The 20,926-nt window shown below is 42.5% G+C and overlaps 1 protein-coding gene across 2 annotated transcripts in view; it reads right to left on the reverse strand.

The window, feature by feature from the left end:
• Positions 1–12,718, reverse strand: part of LOC119843511 (amine oxidase [flavin-containing] B-like) — an 82,286-nt gene extending 69,568 nt beyond the window's left edge. The window contains exon 1 of one of the 2 annotated variants that reach the window (XM_038372879.2): positions 12,653–12,718. In XM_038372879.2, coding sequence (XP_038228807.1) covers positions 12,653–12,698 — 46 coding nt within the window. In that variant the 5' untranslated portion in view covers positions 12,699–12,718. Of the gene's footprint in view, positions 1–12,117; positions 12,251–12,652 lie in introns of those variants that run through there. The other variant, XM_038372873.2, reaches the window with a different exon arrangement.
• Positions 12,719–20,926: the final 8,208 nt, after the last annotated feature.

A 20,926-nucleotide genomic window follows, 5' to 3' on the forward strand; every position in this document is an offset into this window, starting at 1 on the left:
TGCATATGCTACTTCAGACTGGTTCAAGAGACACAGGGATCACAGAAAGATTTTTGGTATAAAGTGTCAGCTTAAACTCACCAAGAGGCCCTCGTTTTCATCCAACTGACATTCCCCTTTGACCAAAGGGGAGAGAAAGCAAACCCTGCTGAAGGGTGTGAAGGACTGAATATACTAGTGTTTCCATGCGGAAGAGGGGGGACCTCTGGTAAGCTTAGCATGCAGTTAGACCTTTTATTGTTTTATCGTATGTTTTTCTGCATAATGCTTTTGTCCCAAAATAAATCTACTGTGGCCAGTGTAAGGATATTTGGTCTCTGGTAAACCACTGTCTTAACCTTTGAGAGATAGAATGATACTGCAAGTGCTGAGCTTGTTCAGATCTGTTGGGATAATCAGAGTGAATAAAAGGGAGACTGCAAACCTCCCATGTGGAAGGAGAGTCACAGGACTCTGCCTATAGAGAGGTGATGATGGCTGGAGGCTTGAGACCTAAGGGGGTATCATGGAGTGAGGGAGAGGTGCAGTTACCCTGAAGATGCGAAAAGTCCATCATTACCTCATGCTTGAAATTATGCAAACACATCCTTAGCTAACTCCTGAATGGTTTATTGTGCCATAAAAGTATTGGCAGCTTATTTCTGCTGAGATATCATTGCAGTATGAACCTGCAGGACTCAGGTTTTCTTTTCTATATGTGTACAACAAACAAGCCACCTCAGCTTCTGGCCACAATTCCACGCTTTGGACTGCATCCTATCCACTTACCAGATGTATCTTGGGGACTATCAAACTAACAAGATCTGTTTTGGCAATCCTAGCAAGGGTAGAATAGAACCTTTTACTACGTGTTTGTACAGTGCCTAGCAAAATGGAGCCCTTACCTTGACTAGGAACTCTAGACTTTACTACAATCCAGATATAAAATAAATAATAATAATGATAAAATATGGCACTTGGTGTCTGCAGTTGTCATAACAACATGGTAATGCATTACAACTGCATGCAACGAGAAGACATCATAAAGAACCACAGTGCTTAAGTGGCTGGGAGCTAAGAGTGGGGTCGATAGCTGCACAGAGAAAAGTATGTCCCTAGAATCATTGTTGCTTTTGCTATAACCAGAAATTAAAGAAAGATCAGTGTTCCCAGAGGCACAGAACTGGATCTGTTGGTGACCTCTTGACTTTTGCAGTTTTGATAATAACTAAGAGAAGAGAAAAAGAGAAAACAGAGAGGAGAAAGAAAGTTGAAAGGGAAACAGGACAATGTTGCAACTCATTTGTGCCCAAGATGGCAAAGTAAATTGCCTTTACATACACCTCACTGGAAACATAGCATTCAGATTTGTTACTATTTACCTCTGACTATCTCTGAACCCCACCCCCCCAAAAAATCCCCAAAACGTTTAGAATAGTGTCAGCTCTGATACAACTAGAATTTCTAATGATTAGTTGCAAATATGCAAGATGTTTGTGCACAGACATGCCATAATAAAGGCAGTTTTACTGAGAATCCAAACTTGCTGACCACTTGATCAAATTGAGACCTTCAATATCAAATCCCAGAACTAGAGCTGAATCAGAGAGTCTGAAAAATCTACTGAAATAAAATTAGGGTTGCAATTTGTGTCTTAAATAAATAGCGAGCTGAACTTTAAGACAAAGTTGAGACAGTCTTTCCTCTGCCCAACCTGACTTTCTAAGAAAACTCAGCTCTAGAATTTGGAAAGCATCTTGCTTACCTTTGCTCTTTTATAGTCTGAAGGCTGACTGATAACTTTCCCAGTATGTGGGTTTTAGCTTTCTCCAGTTTTGCAGCACATGCTCAGTGTATGTGTGCATACACATTTTTAATACATAGTTGCCTTCTGCAGAGCAGAGACCCAGTTAAAAGTGTTATTTAAAATAGCGTAGGTCATTAGAAAGATGCAGACTTTTATGCTTCTACATCAGTGGTCTCCAAAGTGGGGTGTGCGCAAGACGATGGATTGGGGGGCGCAGCAGGAGGAGCACCGCCAGAAGGGGGCGAAAGGGGGGCGGCCCCAAGTCCTCCGGCCCATGGAGGAGCAGGGGCAGCCGCACAGCCAGCGGCCGGAAAGAAGCGGCACATTCCCCTTCAAAGCCGGCTGGAGAGAAGCGGCGCTTTGAAGGGGAAAGCGCCGCTTCTCTCCGGCTGCTGGCTGCGCGGCTGCCCCTGCTCCTCCTGAGTCCCCCGGCCTGCGCTCGCAGGCCGCATTCCGAACTGGGCTTTAAAGCTGCAGGCCAGGGCCCTGAAGTCCCTACAGCCCCTACGTTCCCAGTGGCCCTGCCTGCCGGGGGGGGAAGGGGGAGGCAGCTCCCAGAATCGTGGCCATTGGGGTGGTGCTGCGCTGCGCAGAACCACCTGCACCCCCCCTGCACCAAACAGAAGCTGCCCCAGGTAAGTGCTCGGCACCTCCTGCCCTGAGCACCCTCCCACACCGTAACTCCCTCCCAGACCCCGCACCCGAGTGCCCGCTGTATCACAAAGTGTTAAACCAAGTTTTTCAAAAATAATAAAGCATATTCAATCACATTGCTCTCACTAAAAATATTATTAATAATAATTTTTTAGTGAGAGCAAAAAGGGTTTTTGTACTGTTAATAAATAAAATAAAATATTTTTTTAAAATATTGTTTATTTCATCTTTAGCTCATCACTTTTTAATTTCCATTTTTTGTGTATGTTTTATAATTTACATAATATAGTAGTATGTTTATAATTTATACATAAATACATATACATATAGTGGGGGTGCATGATCAAAAAATTTTTACTGATGAGGTGCGCGATCAAAAAAGTTTGGAGACCACTGTTCTACACCAGGGGTGAAATCTTCTTCCATTGAAACTAATGGCAAAGCTCCCATTGACTTCAATATGACAAGGATTTCACTCTGTGTCTTTAATATTATATTAAAGTACCATGTTGCAAGCTATCTTGCTGCATAAGGAAAATGTCCTTTCAGAAAATATTAAAACTAAACTCCATCTAGTGATCAGTGCCCTTATAACCTCGTGAATAAATATTACTGGTTAGTTCTTGACTGGATTTGAATGAGACTGTTGTCCAAGGGGTAACAAGTTGAGTATGTGGCATAAAAACCATACGTACACTGAGACTAACTTTGTAGTGGTGAGTAGATATGGGGATGAAGGAAAGGGAGAAATTGGATATAAAGACCACATGGCCCACCAGAGGTCTTACTGAACCCCATGACCTCTGTTCAATGTGGCTAAAAATCAGTTACTCCCACTTGAAATCAATGAGAATTAAGCATCTACCCTGCTTAGGTGTTTTTAAAAATCCCACTAGGCATCTACATCTTTAGGCACCCAAAAGCCTCTGAAAATCTGGCCCATGGTGACCAGAAACAATCCATCGATTCACCAACTACAATTAATACTTCCTTTGTTTAATAAATCAGTTAGTTTTAAATGCAAAATCTATTATGATAAACATTTTTCTCAATGATCCAACACATTTAAACTAGCTTTATTTAACTAATAGAAAACAATTTTAAAATGCTGTTTTTCTCCATTTTTAGTTGAATGCCAATTTCCATCCAAATGCAGCTTGACAAAAATCCAAAGTAATTAAAAAAAGTCTAATGAATAAGAAATGCAACAGTCACCATTTTCTAACTTAGTAAGAAATGTAAAATTTCTGACTCTGAATAAAATGTATATTAGACAATATAATTCCTTCAATCAATGTGTATAGATATAATGTAACGTCTTGGTAAGCAAAAAGAAGTGCCAAATATAGTGTAAAGGCTAAATTGAGTGGAAAATAAACATGTTTTAATGATTATACCAACCAAAGAGAATGAACCTTTCTTTAGGAACATTATTAAAAAGTACAGATGCAAAACAACATTAAAATCAACTGCTGATATCAATGTTTCCTGCTTGCTTATTTAAATCACAATTAAAATTGGTGATTATCTTTCATTTAAATCTATCCATCCTGCTCTGTTAGCAAATCTGGATCAGATTAGTAATGTTGACTTGGCTAGTCAAGCATACGTAAAAATGCAGGCAGGTGCTTTAAATGCTGATAAATGCAAGGTCTTTCTGCCACACAGTAGCATAAAACCAAAGAGATTTAAAAATTATTATGTCATCTAATCTATCAGTGAAGGATTATTCCACATAGTGCTTCATCCACTATTTCATAAAATGTTAGACACCACTGATGAGTTGTCCACTCTTAATAAAAGGTTCTATTATCTAATCCTTGAAAGTGAAGTGAGACTGATTAATAGCTTTTAGCCTAAGCAGGCTGATGATGTGAAGCCTTCTTGGAAAATTCACGTACGTAATCTCTCTACCTTTGTGCACTTTTGCAGTCCATAACACTGGCATCAGTCACTATAGACAAAAGATGTGAATTCTTCCAGTATGTGTATCCAAAAGAGTCACCAGTGAATTCTTCATACAAAGAATAGGTCTTCTATCTTTTTTTTTAAGTGACAATCACCATAGTACATAGATGCCAAATATATCATAAAGGAAGTAATTTCTATTTCTATGTGCAGAGTCAATGAACATTGTTTGCTAATAATGTTGTATATTCTGAATGCTCTCTCATGATCATGATAATGTAAAAGCTTTTCCTGCTGATGCATCTATCTGAGCCTCCAGACATTACATCTTTTGCAATTATAGTGGAAGACTTTTTCAAAATCCACTGTCAGGCCCATTGATTGAAACAGGCCCAGACATTTTGCCTATTTGACATATGCATTGATTACCAAACCATCCTGATACAACATAATAGACCTGTTTGCCGTACAAGGTTTATTGCTGGTTACTATTATCATATTTATGAATATACAAGGAACCACTGAGAGGCCAAATGTCAGGTTCCAGATATTTAGTCTCATTTTACTTTGTAGTGAAAATGAAGGTAATCGGGGACCAAAGGAAGAACCTTTGATGAAAGAGAGCAGTGGGAATGTGAAGTAGAGGACCATTAAATGTAATGATGCTAGACATTCCCTGGATCAATGGGTATCAGAGCAGACATAATTGGCATTCTGAGGGACTAATTGACATTCTGAAGGACTACACTCACAGGGACTGCTTCACCCATTTAAGGTTGTTTCATCCACCCTAATATTTTTAAACAGTGAAATATCTGGCATAAATATCATATAATTTAAACTTTGCAGATACTTACATTAATACTGCTCTCAAAGATATTTAATTATGACAAAAATTGTCACCGTCCCACCCCCCCCCCCACCCCCGCTAAGTGGGAGATCAGGAAAGTCTAAATTACTTCCAGGACAAAGAGAGGTAAATAAGCTTTGATCACCTATAGTCCTGCTGCAACATACACCAGTTTATCCTTGAACAATGACAGGTTGTTCTCTACTGTGGTCTTCTGAGAAATGAGATGATCATCATATATTACCCCTACTACATCTGACCTGCTTTCATAAAGTACATTTTTATTGGCGCATAGATATAGTGAGAGCTATAGCAAGTATGCAAATGCATTCAAGCATCATATAAACAGTAAATAAGTCTTAGGAGAAAGAGGAGGATAGTCTCATGGTATCATCATGCTCTACATATCTAGAATTATTTTATAGAGCCAAAACTTCGGTTGGATTTTTTCTCTCCCAGTAGATTTTGATTTAAACAGAGTAGACATGTCAGGGTTTCTCAAGCTGAGAAACAAAAGACGGCTCTGCCATGATGTTAGCTTAAAGATTTATAGTCTCTTTTAACACAGCCTCTTTTAAAGCCAAGAAATCACCTACATTTCATTCTTAAAGCAACCTGAACAGCAAGAGATGGCAAAGGAAGGCTGTTCTGAAAACACTACTGAGAAATTTAGAGAAACTGTTACACTCTGAAGACATTCCCAAAAATCCATGTAAAGTAGCTATTGCCACTGGTATCACTTAAATTAAGGCTCTCAGCTGGTATGGTGGGAGCCCCATTGCTTTTCTCATAGTTGTCTCCATCTTTCTGTCTAGGAATCTCTTCAGGAGCAAACAGCTGATTCTAAAGTAAGAGACAAATCTATCACCAAGAGAGTTTAAGCTTTCTTACACATCCTGTGCTAAATTTTTGTTTAGCATCAAATAGCATTATATAATGTACGGCCTGGTGATTTCACAAATACATTTTTAAATCAGGAGAGTTTCTTCCTGAATAGAGCCCATTTCTTCAGTCACTCCATGCACAGAAACTCCAGTGACTTCAGAGAAGTTCTACCCTCAGACTAGAATCTGACCCTTAAAACTACAAGATGAACAACCATAGTATTTTGGTTGTTGCATCTTCCCACAGGAAGAGAACTAATGCCTCCTGTTCCTCTGCTTCCTTAGTTGGCTTAATAATTGCATTAAGAGATGACCTGAAATCTTCAAACAAGCCCCAACAATAGGTTCTTTAGCCTCTAAGGGTATGTCCACACTACAGCTGGGAACGAGTTTCCCAGCTCAGGAAGACAGACTCAGGCTAGTTTCGTTCAAACTAACACACTAAAAATAGCAGTGTGAACGTTGTGGCACAGGCGGTGGCTTAGGCTAGCCACCCGAACTCAGACCCAGGGTGTCAGGCAGGCTTGGACTTGGGTGGCTAGCCCAAGCCACCACCTGTGCCACCACATCGTGCTGTTCTTTGTAATGTGATAACTCAGGCAGAGCTAGTGCAAGTCCGTCAACCCTGGCTGGGAGGGTTGCTCCCCACTGCACTGTACTTATACCTGAAGGATATGGAGAAGAGCAGATTTTCATTACTGAGTTAGGAGCTGAACCATCAAACTGTGACATTTTATTCTTTGTTTTTCAACAAACTTCTACACTAAAAGAGCCTAAAAATGATTAAAATGGGGGAGTAGCATCTTGGGTTAGAATCTCCTCACCTTACTAGGAGGACACTGACTGTGATGGCTCTGAATGATAAGAAACTGGCAAAGTCGTGGCCTAAGATCTAATAGATCCTTTCCATCCCTAAAGGTTGAAAATCTCCTATCTAAATCTGGATGTAAAGAGGCCACAACGGATGGAGCTGCTTGTCAAGGAGCATTATGGATAGGCATACTTTTAAAGCATTTGCATGCATCTAAATAACAATCATCGTTGGAAGGAATCTGTTTTGTATGTTTGCTCATATTGCTAGATCAGCACTGCAAATGATGCATTTCCACCTGTATTTTGCTTTCTTTTTTGCTGGTTTCTGTAACTGCTAAATCAAGGATAGTTCAAACTTTTACTGACCATTTCCTGAGCATTTTGCCTCAGTGGGTCTAATGATGCCTGTCTCACCAGAATAGGGCGACCAGATGTCCTGATTTTATAGGGATAGTCCCGATTTTGGGGTCTTTTTCTTATATGGGCTCCTATTGCTCCCCACCCCATCCCGATTTTTCACATTTGCTATCTGGTCACGCTACACCAGAAGACATGAAAAAACTGAAGAATAAGAGACTTGACTGATATTCCTGTAGCATGAAGGCAATGCCTTTGTGGAGGAATGACCCATCCAATCTGGACTGGGGACAAATCTGTACTCAATAATGTGTCTTGCATTAAAGTTGATCTGTTCCATTTCCCAATGGAACCAACACAACCACACAGCAACTGGCACTGACGCTCTACTTGGTGTTCTCACCAGGAGCATGGAGACATAACTATTATTTTATCATTCAAATGTACGGTAGGTGCTTCCCAAACAAGTATAAATACAAGGTGACTGCCCCAAGAATTTTAAAAACTAGACAGAAAACTCCTAGGTGGAGGATGGCTGGTAGGAAATAACTGAAGATAAATGAGTGAGTGGAGGTGTTTAATATCTTGCTTGGTTCCACTTTCTTTGCAGATGTGCGTGTGTGTATGTGTTATTTTGCTAACATCTCTTGGAATGCAGGACTAGCATTATTAGGCCAAGAGAAGGTAAAATGTTTTGGAGAAGTACTGACTTAATCCTTACAATGACAAAGCAAAGTTATTCCTTGCAACCCCGTTGTTTATTTCTGTCTGCAGGTAGCAAAGAATGAAGCCATTGCTTGAACAGCATAAACTACCTCATCTCCGCTGGGGTTTTGACCATTTTTTCAGAATTTATTACAGAAACTGTTCAGGAATTCCACAGAAATGGTCCCATGGCAACAATGAAAAAACCAGGTTATATTAAAAAAAACTATTTATGTCGTGCTGAACTCTTTGACTCCACTCATTAAGCAGAAGGGACCCATAGCACTGATGCTGTCTAAAAACATGCTACTGAAATCTGTTTCATTTAGAAGATATGATTGGAAACTACAGTAAAATTTACTATAATAGCCTTTTAGTGTGAAATAAGGTACGAGTTAAAAATTAACCAAATTCTCAGAATCATTCTTAGTTTACAAAATACTAGTGATTTCTTTTTGCTGACAGTTTAAAAAAAATTAACTAACAGAAAACTGCAGACATATCAAGTATTTGGAACTTTTAATAATTAATAAAATTTAGTCATCACAGAACTGGTTTTGGATAATTTTGTCAGTGAATCTAGTGCCAAATGCCATAAAAAGTAGTTTGTAAAAGTAGATACTTTTAAGTTAATTGAACACTACTTAGGAAGGCCTCTGAAACTGACATTGCATATGGAAGAAGCCTAATTTGTAAATTACGCCCCTTAAATAGGATTGCTAAAAAAAATCCTAAGTGGGTAAGATATAAAAAGAAAATAGTAGAAATAAAAATGTCATGCAAAAAGTTAGATTTTGTCATTTGCTTTATGAAAAGTGCATGAATTTATTTGTTTGCTCCTAATTATGGAATAAGTTCCTGGTTGATTTGAGGACTTAAGCATGGGCCTAACTTTCAACACATGAGGAAGCCGATTGATTTTAATGGGACTATGAGTGGCTTTTCTGGACAAATGCTTAGAATATCTTAAAATAATTTAGCACATTGTCAGCGCTTTCAATTCACATTTTCACTTTCCCTTTCACTCCTCCCACCCCAACTCCTCCTCCAAACAGGTAAAATGTCAGAAGTTTCAAAATTAGCACTGTCTGACTTGCGCTCCCTCACAACAATACTGAAATCAGTGGATGAGAGACAAATCCTGCGTTCCTTGTGTAGGTAATCGACAACATGGGAGTTTTGCATGTGCAACAAAAGCATGATTGGGTAGTAAAACAAAGAAGGCAGCAATAGTCTACGTCAGGAGTGGCAAACCTGAGCCTGAGAAGGAGCCGGAATTTACCAATGTACATTGCCAAAGAGCCACAGTAATAGGTCAGCAGTCACGCATCAGGCCCCCCCCCATGCCTCCCACCCACCAGCAGCCCCGCCGATCAGCACCTCCCACTCCCTCCCCGCAGCTGATCAGCTGTTTCGTGGCATGCAGGAGGCTCAGGGGAAGGGGAGCGAGGGCACAGCCAGCTCAGAGGAGGGGGCAGGAAGGGGTGGACTGGGGGCAGGGCCTGTGGCAGAGCCAGGAGTTGAGCAGTGAGCACCCCCCCGGCACATTGGAAAGCTGGCACCTATAGCTCCAGCCCCGGAGTCGGTGCCTATACAAGGAGCCGCATATTAACTTCTGAAGAGCCGCATGTGGCTCCGGAGTCACAGGCTGGCCACCCCTGGTCTATGTTGTAGCATTTAGTACGAACTAAGAAGTCAAGCTGTTTGGAGAAAGCACAGCAATGTTATTAATTGCATGTATGAGAGGGGTAGCCATGTTAGTCTGGAAAAGCGGCAAAGAGTCCTGTGGCACCTTATAGACAAGAGACGTATTGGAGCATAAGCTTTTGTGTGTGAATATCCACTTCGTTGGATGCATATACAGGAAATTTCCAGAGGCAGGTATAAATATGCAAGCAAGAATCAGGCTAGGGATAACGAGGTTATTTCAATCAGGGAGGACGAGGCCCTCTTCTAGCAGTTGAGGTGTGGGAGGTGTGGGTGTGGCCAAGGGAGGAGAAACTGCTTTTGTAGTTGGCTAGCCATTCACAGTCTTTGTTTAACCCTGAGCTGAAAGTGTCAAATTTGCAAATGAACTGAAGCTCAGCAGTTTCTCTCTGAAGTCTGGTCCTGAAGTTTTTTTGCTGCAGGATGGCTACCTTTAAATCTGCTATTGTGTGTCCAGGGAGATTGAACTGTTCTCCTACAGGTTTTTGTAGATTGCCATTCCCAATATCTAATTTGTGTCCATTTATCCTTTTATGTAGGGACTGTCCAGTTTGGCCAATGTACATAGCAGAGGGGCATTGCTGGCACAGGATGGCCTATATTACATTGGTGGACGTGCAGGTGAATGAACCGGTGATGGGGTGGCTGATCTGGTTAGGTCCTGTGATGGTGTCTCTGGTGTAGATATGTGGGTAGCGTTGGCATCAAGCTTTGTTGCATGGATTGGTTTCTGAGTTAGAGTTACTATGGTGCGGTGTGTAGTTGCTGGTGAGAATATGCTTCAGGTTGGCGGGTTGTCTGTGGGCGAGGACTGGCCTGCCTCCCAAGGCCTGTGAAAGTGAGGGATCATTGTCCAGGATGGGTTGTAGATCAGTGATGATGCATTGGAGAGGTTTTAGCTGAGGACTGTATGCGACGTATTAATTGCATGAGCACTCAGCTCATGCTGAGCCTGCTCAGACTTCTGAAGAAATCTAGTTCACATGGGTCATGCTTGAAGATTTAACACAGGCATTAGTATAGTCACTCCCATTCTGAGTCATACTTATAACAATGATAAATATCCTTTCAGATGTATGTTTCACTCTGCTGCTGTAGGAAAGCTTTACTCCTCATGTTCAGAACTCCTTGCAGGGTGCAGCATGGCATCCACTTAGCTGACTCTTGGGCACCACTGCAGTTACATTTTTGTATGTTCTGGGCTTCCCTTGACAGAGGCATCCCAGAGTGCACAAAAGGTGAGTGCAACATTGCTTAGGATCTATTAACAACTGTCAAACAGGCTGGACCCCACAGCAGGTCTCTACTAGAAGGTACGGGCACTGGAGGTTGACCAGAGGTCTCCTTTGCCAATCCTGAAATGTCTGACTCAGAAAACAAGAGAAGCCTTGAGCCAGCTCTGTATTTCATAAGAGCTAGTTTGTCCATCTCTACTTTCACATTTGTTGTTCATTAATTCATAAAATCCATGCCAACAGCTCTCTAATCCTCTTCAATCAACATGATAATAGGAGCATCCATCAGCTGCTTTTAGAAAAATACCTAGGTAATGTCTGAAGTAAAATGTATGTAGCACATTAGAGATCCATGAGGAAGCACTAGCATGCAGTCCTGGAAGGGGTGGGAAGGTAGAGGGTAGAATAGTTGATGGTCACCCTCCCTAGGGAGCTTGTAGAAACAAGTGCTATGTGGTTTTCAGGGCAGCTCTCAAGTATTTCTTGAGTTCTATAGAGTGCGGCCACAGGAGACTGCTATTTTGATTCAAAATGTAACCAGAACTTGATAATAGTGTTAAGAAACAATTTGCTTATGAAACCAGTGGCAAAGCAGATTTCTCAATCCTACTGGCCTTGCTAGGACTTTACTCTTACATCAACTGCAGTGAGAGTGTGCTTGACTAAAAGCTGCATAAATACCAGATTAGCCCCTGTGTGAGACATCATCATCATCATCATCTCACTCATGGGTGCTCCATTTCCTTTTTAATGCAATATTAACTGAAATTTAGTAACAGAGCAAACCTAGAAGCAATCCCCTCCCTTCACCCATGCTTCACCCTCAACCCAAGCCACATTTCAGGGGTAAGTTTCAGAGTAGCCGCCGTGTTAGTCTGTAGTCGCAAAAAGAAAAGGAGGACTGGTGGCACCTGAGAGACTAACAAATTTATTGGAGCATAAGCTTTCGTGAGCCACCGCTCACTTCATCGGATGCATTCAGGGGCCGTGAATCTTCTTCTTCTTTCACGAAGAAAGTGAGCGTACTCTTTGTTGCACATGTATTAATTCTTGCAAAGAAGTATTATTTCCATTAACCCAGCTCCAGTGAGCAATTCAGCGAGAACGAGTAAGCATTCTCGGTTTGCTGACAGAATGCCTGGCTGCATCAAGCGCCTGTGACAAGAAAACATTTGCTGGCAGACTTCCCCTCTGGGTTTTTTTTTCCCCCGAGCCTACCTGAATCATAAGCCCTTCCAGGGTCAGAAATGCAGTTCCCACACAGCCGGGCTTGTTGCTGCGCAAAGGGCACCATTTATTCCATCGCAAGAGCCGAGCTACGAAGAAAGGGCCGCCGCCGGTGTGGGTGCTCAGAGGAGGTGCACCCAAGCAGCGGAGTAGCGCGGTCCTTTGGGTAATGAGCGCGTGCGCGCTAAGGCCATTAAACAAGGGGCCCTACTGCCAAGCACTGAAGCCCCCAGCTCGCCCTTGCGGAGCGGCGCTAGGGCCAGAGCCGTGGGGGATGCTGAGGCGGCCCCGCGCTGGCACCGACGGAAGCGGAGTCTCCTGCCCCCTGCCCCTGCCCCTGCCCTCCCTGCAGGGCTGGCCCCGGGGAGAGCAGACTCCCAGCCGCCGGCTGCCGCAAACGGCACCTGCCGGCCCGCGGCAGAGCGGGACGGGTTTAGGCGCCCCTGCTCCCAGCTAGCCCGGCGCGCAAAGGGGGCCGGCTGGGACCCCCCCCCCCCCCGCGGTGCGCGTCCGGCGCTGCACTGACCGGAGATGCCGCCCCCCACAACGATCACGTCGCATTTCTCGCTCATGGCGCTGCCTCGGCTCCCGGGCTCGGCGCGGCGCGTCTGAGGCTCCCGGAGCAGCTGCCGCTCGCGCCTCCCTCGCTGCCCGCCGGAGTCTGACAGCGGCGCCCCCGGCCCCGCCCCGCCCCGCCAATGGCAGCGCGGCGTGGCGGGAGCTGAGTCAGGAGAGCGCCCGCCCGCCCGCAGACCCCGCTCTGCTTCACCCCCTGCCAGCGACCCGCCGCCGGCGCTCCAGCCGCGAAGGGGAGGGGCGATTTCCTTCCGTTGAATACTCTGGTTTCATTCCTCTTCAGAGCTAGTCTTTCTTTATAATTCCCCTCTTCGTTAGTCCCTAAGGTGCCACAAGTACCCCTTTCCCTAGTCTCCGCTTAGCCTTCTTGGTGACCTTTCTTTGTACCCTCCCTTAAACGGAGCTTTAATAAAGACAACCCTCATCTGAAAAAATAAAGCTTAAACCAAATAAGCGGGGTGTGATAGAATGCATCCGATGAAGTGAGCTGTAGCTCACGAAAGCTTATGCTCTAATAAATTTGTTAGTCTCTAAGGTGCCACAAGTTCTCCTTTTCTTTTTGCGAATACAGACTAACACGGCTGCTACTCTGAAACCTGTGATTAGCTCTACTGTAGCTTAAAAATTCAGGGCCAGGATTTCAAAATCCATTAGGGCCTTTTCTTTGTCTTACTTTTATGATGAGATGTGGTCTTTCTAAACATACAATTTTGCCTTCACGGTGCTGTCCTTCGTTTTTAAATCCTGCTTTTCTTGAAACAATATAACCCGGACTTGCAACGTGTTTTTGTTGTTGTTTTTCTTTCTACAGGGCGGGCAGGATCAGCCATCTGTCTCCTTGCTTTACTGCAAAATTATGTTGCAGAGTTTACATTTATAATCACATCTTAAATCAGATCTTCTCCCTATCTTCAATAAAAATCAACATATTTAACTTAGGCATTGCTAGAGCACCAGTTGCCATTGCATACAGACATTGACCAATAAGACTCAAGGGAAAGTATGTTCTGTTCCTGACATCCCTCATAAGATTAATTCAAGATGTCAGGGGCCTGGGTGCGATTGTGGGGAGGGGACAAAGGTCTGGTAGGTTTTACACTAGATCCAGAGTAAAGTAGGTTTGCATCCTTCCCCCAGTCTTATTCTGCCCTGGAAAGGATTGGCTTCTTGAACATATTTCCACAAATACTGGTGTAAGTATCAGTTCAATTTCATTTACTTGACCTGCATTATGCGGATGATGATGTACTCTTCAGTGATGAGACAAATGACCTTGAAGACACACTAGAAGCACATGGCAGCTGCCCTTGGACTAAGGGTTTCTTGGGCAAGAAGAAAGATCCAGAGCGTTGGCACAAAAGTTGTGATAGAAGACATCTATGCTGCCAGACAAATGGTGAGAGTAGTGGGTGATTTCATCTATCCAATAGGTACAGCCAGCCAGACATCCTAAGGAGAATCATTTAGCAACATCAGCTATGAAGGATCTGCATAGGGTCCGAAGAGAAAAAAAAAGGAAATGATATATAAAAGTACGGATTTATCAAACCTGTGTACTTCGAATCCTCTTATATGGATCTGAAATATGAATGTTGCTTAGACAAGACATCAGAAGACTGGAGGCATTTCATATGCATTGGTCGTAGTGACTACTGGACATAAATTGGTTTGATTTTATCAGTAATACAGATACATTATCGGGGTGAAAGTAACTTAAAGGACTTACTGGTACTCTGGAGTCTGCAGCTGGGAGCCCCAGGGCCTTTAAATCACCTTGGAGCTACCAGCTGCAGAGGCGGCTGGGAGCCCTGGGGCTCAGGGGTGGTTTAAAGGGCCCAGGGCTCCAACTGCCGCTACCACAGCAGAGCCCCAGGCCCTTTAAATAACCATCAGAGTCCCAGGGGCTCCCAGCTGCCACTGCTGCCCTGGGCTCTGGCGGAGCTTTAAAGGGCCCGGAGCTCTGCTGCAGTAGCAGCAGCCGGGAGTCCCAGGCCCTGTAAATCACCGCCTGAGCCCCGCTGCCGCTACCCCAGGGGCTCTGGCAGGCTTCAGGAACGATTTAAAGGACCTGGGGCGGTAGCAGCTTCCAGAGCCCCAGACTCTTTAAATTGTCCCCGGAGCCCTGCTGCAAAGGCCCAGGTCAGTAGCTGCGGCAGGCGCCCCGGGACCTTTAAATCGCCACCTGAGCCCCGCCGCTGCTTCCCCAGGGCTCGGATGGCAATGTAAAGGGCTCGGGGCGCTGCTGGGAGCCCCAGGCCCCTTAAATTGCCACCTGGGGAAGCCGATCCACCCAGGTACAGCACACGGGCTCTTGCCCGGCTTACTTTCACCTCTGTATATTATTGAGAACTGGCCTTGCGAAGATTGAAATCAAATCACTGGTCACCTTGGGCTGGCACTTTTTGGTCAGATAGCCCACCTCGGAGACAAAGGCCTTGCACGTGGAGCCCTGAAGATCGGACTTGTTGTCAGGAGGGGATATTGCCCATCTACGGACTGGCAACAGCAACACAATCATGCATGATTAATCTGACCTGTAATAAACCTGTGGAGCCTCTGATACTGTGAGTAAAGCTGTACAACGTGCCAAGGACATTCGGCGCTATGGACCCTCACTGTCAAAGTGTGGTGGTTTTGCTGTTGTCCCTTTAGTCTCCCATTGCAGTGAGATTTCAGCTAGATGTCTGAGGTTCTTTGGAATAAAACATCTCTCATGGACTTCAATGGGAGTCATACAACCAACGTGTCAGAAGTTACCCTTACAAGGCGGAGTATTCAGTGGACCAATTTTGTCACATTGCTCATTGATTAGTCCAATAATTCTGCTCATATTGTGCAGTGTAATTTTGGTTGTCAGGTTCAGACTGTGCGTTTTTAACTGTTGTTTTGAAATCACTGTTTTGATAAGCTGATTTGTTAGGTCACAACAGGTGTAATGCAGTGGAAGAATTTACCGGAATAGACACTTTCATTTTCTTTTGGGCAAAAAACTGAAGCAGTACAGAACTGGATGGGTAGTTAAGTACTACAAGGTAGAATAAACATGCGCATGACTAATCTGAACCATCTGAGTTTCTAGCAAAGAAATATTATAATGCTTGCTATATTTCCGTTATATACATTTCACATGAGCAGTCGAGTCTTCTGAATTCACAACTATACAAGCTTTAGCATTTATCTAAGTTTTTACAGTATTTAAAAAAAACACTATATTTGTGCAGTTTCATGTTTTGGAAGCTTTTATTTTTCCCTTATGGTATGTGAAGTTTTGTGCTCAAAAGTAACTCTGTAAACTTATTTAAATTATAGATCATGGCAGGAAGAAATGGCTTTTTGAATATTATCTAGTGATTTCAAATACCCTGAACTCATTAGAACAATTATTATTATTTGCCTCTAATATATCTGGGATTGATTGCCCAGTAAAAGTAATGTACTGTAGGTAAAAAAAAAAGTAAATCTAATACGATAAATTGGCAAAATCATACAATGTAGTGACCTGCTGTCCTGGTGTATCATCTCCTGCTACTCCAGTCTCCTGTCACTGTTGTAATCTCTAATAATATTGTGGCTTGCTATGTCTAAAAACAACTACTGGCTTACTGTTACAAGAGATGATATCAATAAAACCCCACACAGTGAGGTGGAAGAGAAGGCCTAGACATATGGGAGACAAGGGTCTGTGATGTCTCAGGAGAGCTAGTGGAAGAATATTACATTGATCTGGATGTAGAATGTTGTTGTGGTAGCTGTATGTTGTATGATGAATGTGTTCTCAGTCATATTCTTGACTATACCCACTTCTAATAAGTATTAATGATCAGTGGCCCATATAGAGATCTCCTGAGCTGCAAACAAACTAGGGTTGACTTATAACCATAGAAACGGGTTATAAATTAAGTTATGCTACCCCATTTGCTGGCCAGTATAGAATACTATTCGGGGAGATCCTGGCAAGGAAAAGTGTGCAACTCCATGCATAATTCATTGGAATCATCTCTGCCTCTAGAAATGAAAGTTGGATGGTAAGGCCCTATGGGAAGCAACGTAATAATCTTTGTAAAATAATGTCTACACTGCAACTGTGAGGGTGCCTCCCAGTCCAGGCAAACAGACTCTCACTTGCTCATCTCAAGCTAGTGCACTAAAAATAGCAGTGTGGATGTTGCAGTTAGGGTGGCAGCTTGGGCTCTTAAGCTCACCTGACTCTCTGGGTCTGAGATGGGGCAGCTAGCCCGTGTCTCTGCCAGAGCTGCAACGTCTACACCACTATTTTTCATGTGCTAGCTCAAGCCCTGCCAACATGAGTCTTTCTAACCAGACTGAGAGCTCTCTTCCAACTGCAGTACAGCCATGCCGCTTTCACCATCTGCCTGGCTGTGTCAGGAGACACTATTATGAAGTACATCTTAAACAAGCACCTGTACCATGGTCATTGCAGGTACTTATTAAACACCCTCTAACATCATTTTGAGTAGAAAAATGTCCCTGAGTGTCTTATACATGTTTGCAGTGCCAAAGGATACATGGTATCATATTATGTCCTTTTATAGGGTTTGGAGAGTAAGGATTAATATTTGTGTTTGTGTAATGTATCATGGTAGATGGTACAATTATCCTTCTATGTGATGCCATAATTTTTAGGGCTCAGAGTAACATTCTTTATTAGGCTGATTGTTTTGATTATGGGCTGTCATAAGACAGCTGTAATGGATCAGGTCCTCTTTCAGTGTCCCCCTAATTCCACACATGTGTTCTTGACTCTCTAAACCCTCCTTGGGGGCCAATTTATTACCATAATATAGTTCAAATAATCCATAACAGGAGTCCCAGTCAGAGTCCATTTCTCACATGTAATGTCCTTAAAACCCTATCTCGTCTAGCCAATTGACATAGCATATGCCACACTCCAGCAACTTCTTCCACACCTGAGTAGGGGTAGTTCTTCATTCCTCTCCTGCCCTATTGCCAGGACAGCTGGAGTGTAACCCCCTCTTCCTAGCAGGAATCCCTACAGTTCCTCTGCTGGGAGAGCATCACCACCAGGGGAGCAGCCATCCCTCTGATAGCCTCTCCAGCCCTCTGGCTCCTGCTCAGAGAGCCAGCAGACATCTTCCTTTACTGCTCTGAGCCTTCAGCCCTCTCCAACCCTGGCTCTCTGCTGGGAAAGGTCAAGCTTGGGGAGCAGCAAACTGCTCCTGGTGCGCTCTTGCCTTTAGCCTTCTCCCAGGAAACACCTACAGCTTCCAGCAGGGACCTCCCACAGTCCTCTGATCTCTGGCAGCACTCACCTGCCAAAATCTTGTCTCACTCAGGCAGCTCTCACTTGCTTTTTCCCTGACTGGGCACCAGGGCTCCCTCCCTTCTAGGGCTCAGGTGTCCTCTTTTAAGACCACTTGGACTAAGAGAGCTGATGAGTCACAAATGCACTAGCCTCTGCCCTCTTAACAGGCCAGTGCGACCCTGTGATATGGTCAGACATGTTTACAGGTGAGAGAGGATTTTCTGGCCACGAATGCTTGTCTCTAGTTGAGAGTTTTATCTCAGCATTTTTCAGTTTTATCTCAGTACAGAAACAGCACAAGGTTTGTGCCTCAGACCCTTAACCCTATTTAGGTGCATCACTCCCACTCAGGACTGGCTCTAGGCACAGCAAAGCAAGCACGTGCTTGGGGCGGCACATTTCCAGGGGCGGCATTCTGGCCATCCTTTTTTTTTCGGAAAAACCCACCAATGTACAAAAAAAAATACATAAAGATCAAAACAATCTCCAGTAGTGCGATAGGAGCGTGACGTGAAAAATATCATGTCATGTCGTGACATGGTCACTCATAATGTGAATTTGCATAAATGTGTAAATGTTAATGGTTATTGATTAATTAAATCAGGAATCACGATTACTTGTGCCGCCCTATCGGCACCATTTGTGCCAATATCTGTGTCGTGTCAGTGCCAGTGGTTATATGGCTAAAATGCCGGGACAAAAATGAAAACGACTTTCCGGTGCTGCCTACCGGCAACAAAGAGAGAAACAGCAAAAAGAATTAGAAAAACTATCTCGTACTTCAAATAAGTATTTTAAAAAAGTGGACAATCAAGGAGAAAGCTCTAAGCAATTCATTGAAAGTGATTATTCATCAACTGATGAAGACCAATCGAACCAAAGATTATCTTTTTCAACTGATAAAGATGAACAACAATCCGATCAAAGATGATCTTCGCTAACTGATAAAGACGAACAATCACAATTCATCCAAAGATTTACTTCTTCAGCTGAAGAGTCCAGAAACGAAGAAGTGTTATCCAAATCTAAAACTGAAGAACAATTATTGGAAGGTGGAGAGATTGACATAGGATCGGATCCAAGTACGTGGCCGACAATAATTACTGATGCAATGCTAATGATTATTGTGAAAAAAGGTCCTTCAAAACCAGATCCTACATTTGAATATCCACTTAATGAGTCGAATCGTCGATTTATGCCATCCAATATGAAGAAAAAAATGAAAAATGGGGAACAAATTACTGAATGCATCTGACGAAAGCTTATGCTCAAATAAATTTGTTAGTCTCTAAGATGCCACAAGTACTCCTTTTCTTTTTGCGAATACAGAATAACACGGCTGCTACTCTGAAATTAATAGATTGTGGTTAGTGTATTTACAGACCAAAGATGTAGTTTTTGGTTTTGTTGCAAACTGTTCTGTAACTCAGACATTCTTCTGGCAATGGCAGGTTTTAACGACTGGCGAAATTTGCATCAGCATTTGAAAGAACATGAAATATCAAAAAATCATTTACGCTTGTTGACAAATTGGATTGAGCTGTCAAACAGATTACGTTCCAGTACAACAATCAATACAGTACAGCAACGTATACTAAATTCAGAAATTCTACATTGGCAAGCTGTGTTGGAATATTTACTGGCAATCATTAATTTCCTAGTCGAACAGTGCCTCGTATTCTGTGGATCCTCGGATATTTTATATGAGAATAACAATGGAAATTTCTTGAAATTGGTTGAGTTATTGGCAAAATTTGATAGTTTTATGGCTAAGCATGTACAAAGAGTGAAAGATGGAGAGATTCACACCCATTATTTGGGTAAAAATACACAAAATGTGATAATACAATTAATTTCTAATGAAGTGCATAATGAAATTTTATCGGATTTGAAACATGCCAAATATTACTCAATTATAATTCCTTTAATTTATGAGAAACTGGGTGCACCAGAAGACACTAACGTTTTTCATTACAGTGTGTAGTTGAACCCAAATTGTTTGTAATTGTGATTTTGTTAAAATTAAATGAGTACACTAGTAGGAAATTTGTTTTATTTCATTAACTACAAATTCTCTGTTTTCATTTTTTTTTAATTTTAAACAGTCAAAAAAAAATTGCAAAGTGCAAATGTGTAAAAGCCAAAAAAAAGGGGGGAGGGGAGGGAGCCAAAAAATGTTTTTCTTGGGGCAGCAAAAAACCTAGGGCCGGCCCTGCTCCCACTGATTTTAATGAGGATCTTAGCTTGCATGTCTTGCTTTGAGATCTAACCAGCACATCTGGATGGGAGCTTGCTTTCATTGTCTTTCCATAGATCTTTACCTGCGTGCCCTCACACCATGTTAATGGGTTTATTTCAAAGGGTCACAGATGTAATTTGGCATATACCTATATAAAATTGTGTAATATTACTAACAGTATTTATTATTAATTAATGGTATAATTTAGTTATGTTTTAATTAATAGCATTAGGGCTATAAAATGGATTTTTCTATTTAGAATTACCCAACAGGTTGAAAAAATTACATTAACTAGAATTTTAAAAGATTTAGAAACTACTGCAAAATGTTTATGATAGCTTTTTATTGATTGCTGATCTGGTTATCTTATTGTGTTATCAAATATTATAATCTTGCATCATTGTGAGACATAGTATTTTAATTTTTGTTTCTGGCAGAATAGTAAAAGTGGATTATCTCATCTGTATTAACATCTGTTTCCTTTTCCTCATTCTGACGTGGGGCAGTCTTCTATTATATTCTCTTGACTTTAGTTATAGGTAATCAAGACTTCTGTTCCTCTGCCAATGTCTAATCCTTCTTCCATTGAAGTAAAATTCCCCTGGTGAGATGCACACATGTTATAATTGCTGACAGACTGATTATTACTTATAATGAAACTGATGCAACCACCTGGATTAAGTGAATTGTTCACCGTACTT

Source organism: Dermochelys coriacea, chromosome 1, assembly GCF_009764565.3.
Source record: "Dermochelys coriacea isolate rDerCor1 chromosome 1, rDerCor1.pri.v4, whole genome shotgun sequence".
NCBI classification, from domain to species: domain Eukaryota; kingdom Metazoa; phylum Chordata; order Testudines; family Dermochelyidae; genus Dermochelys; species Dermochelys coriacea.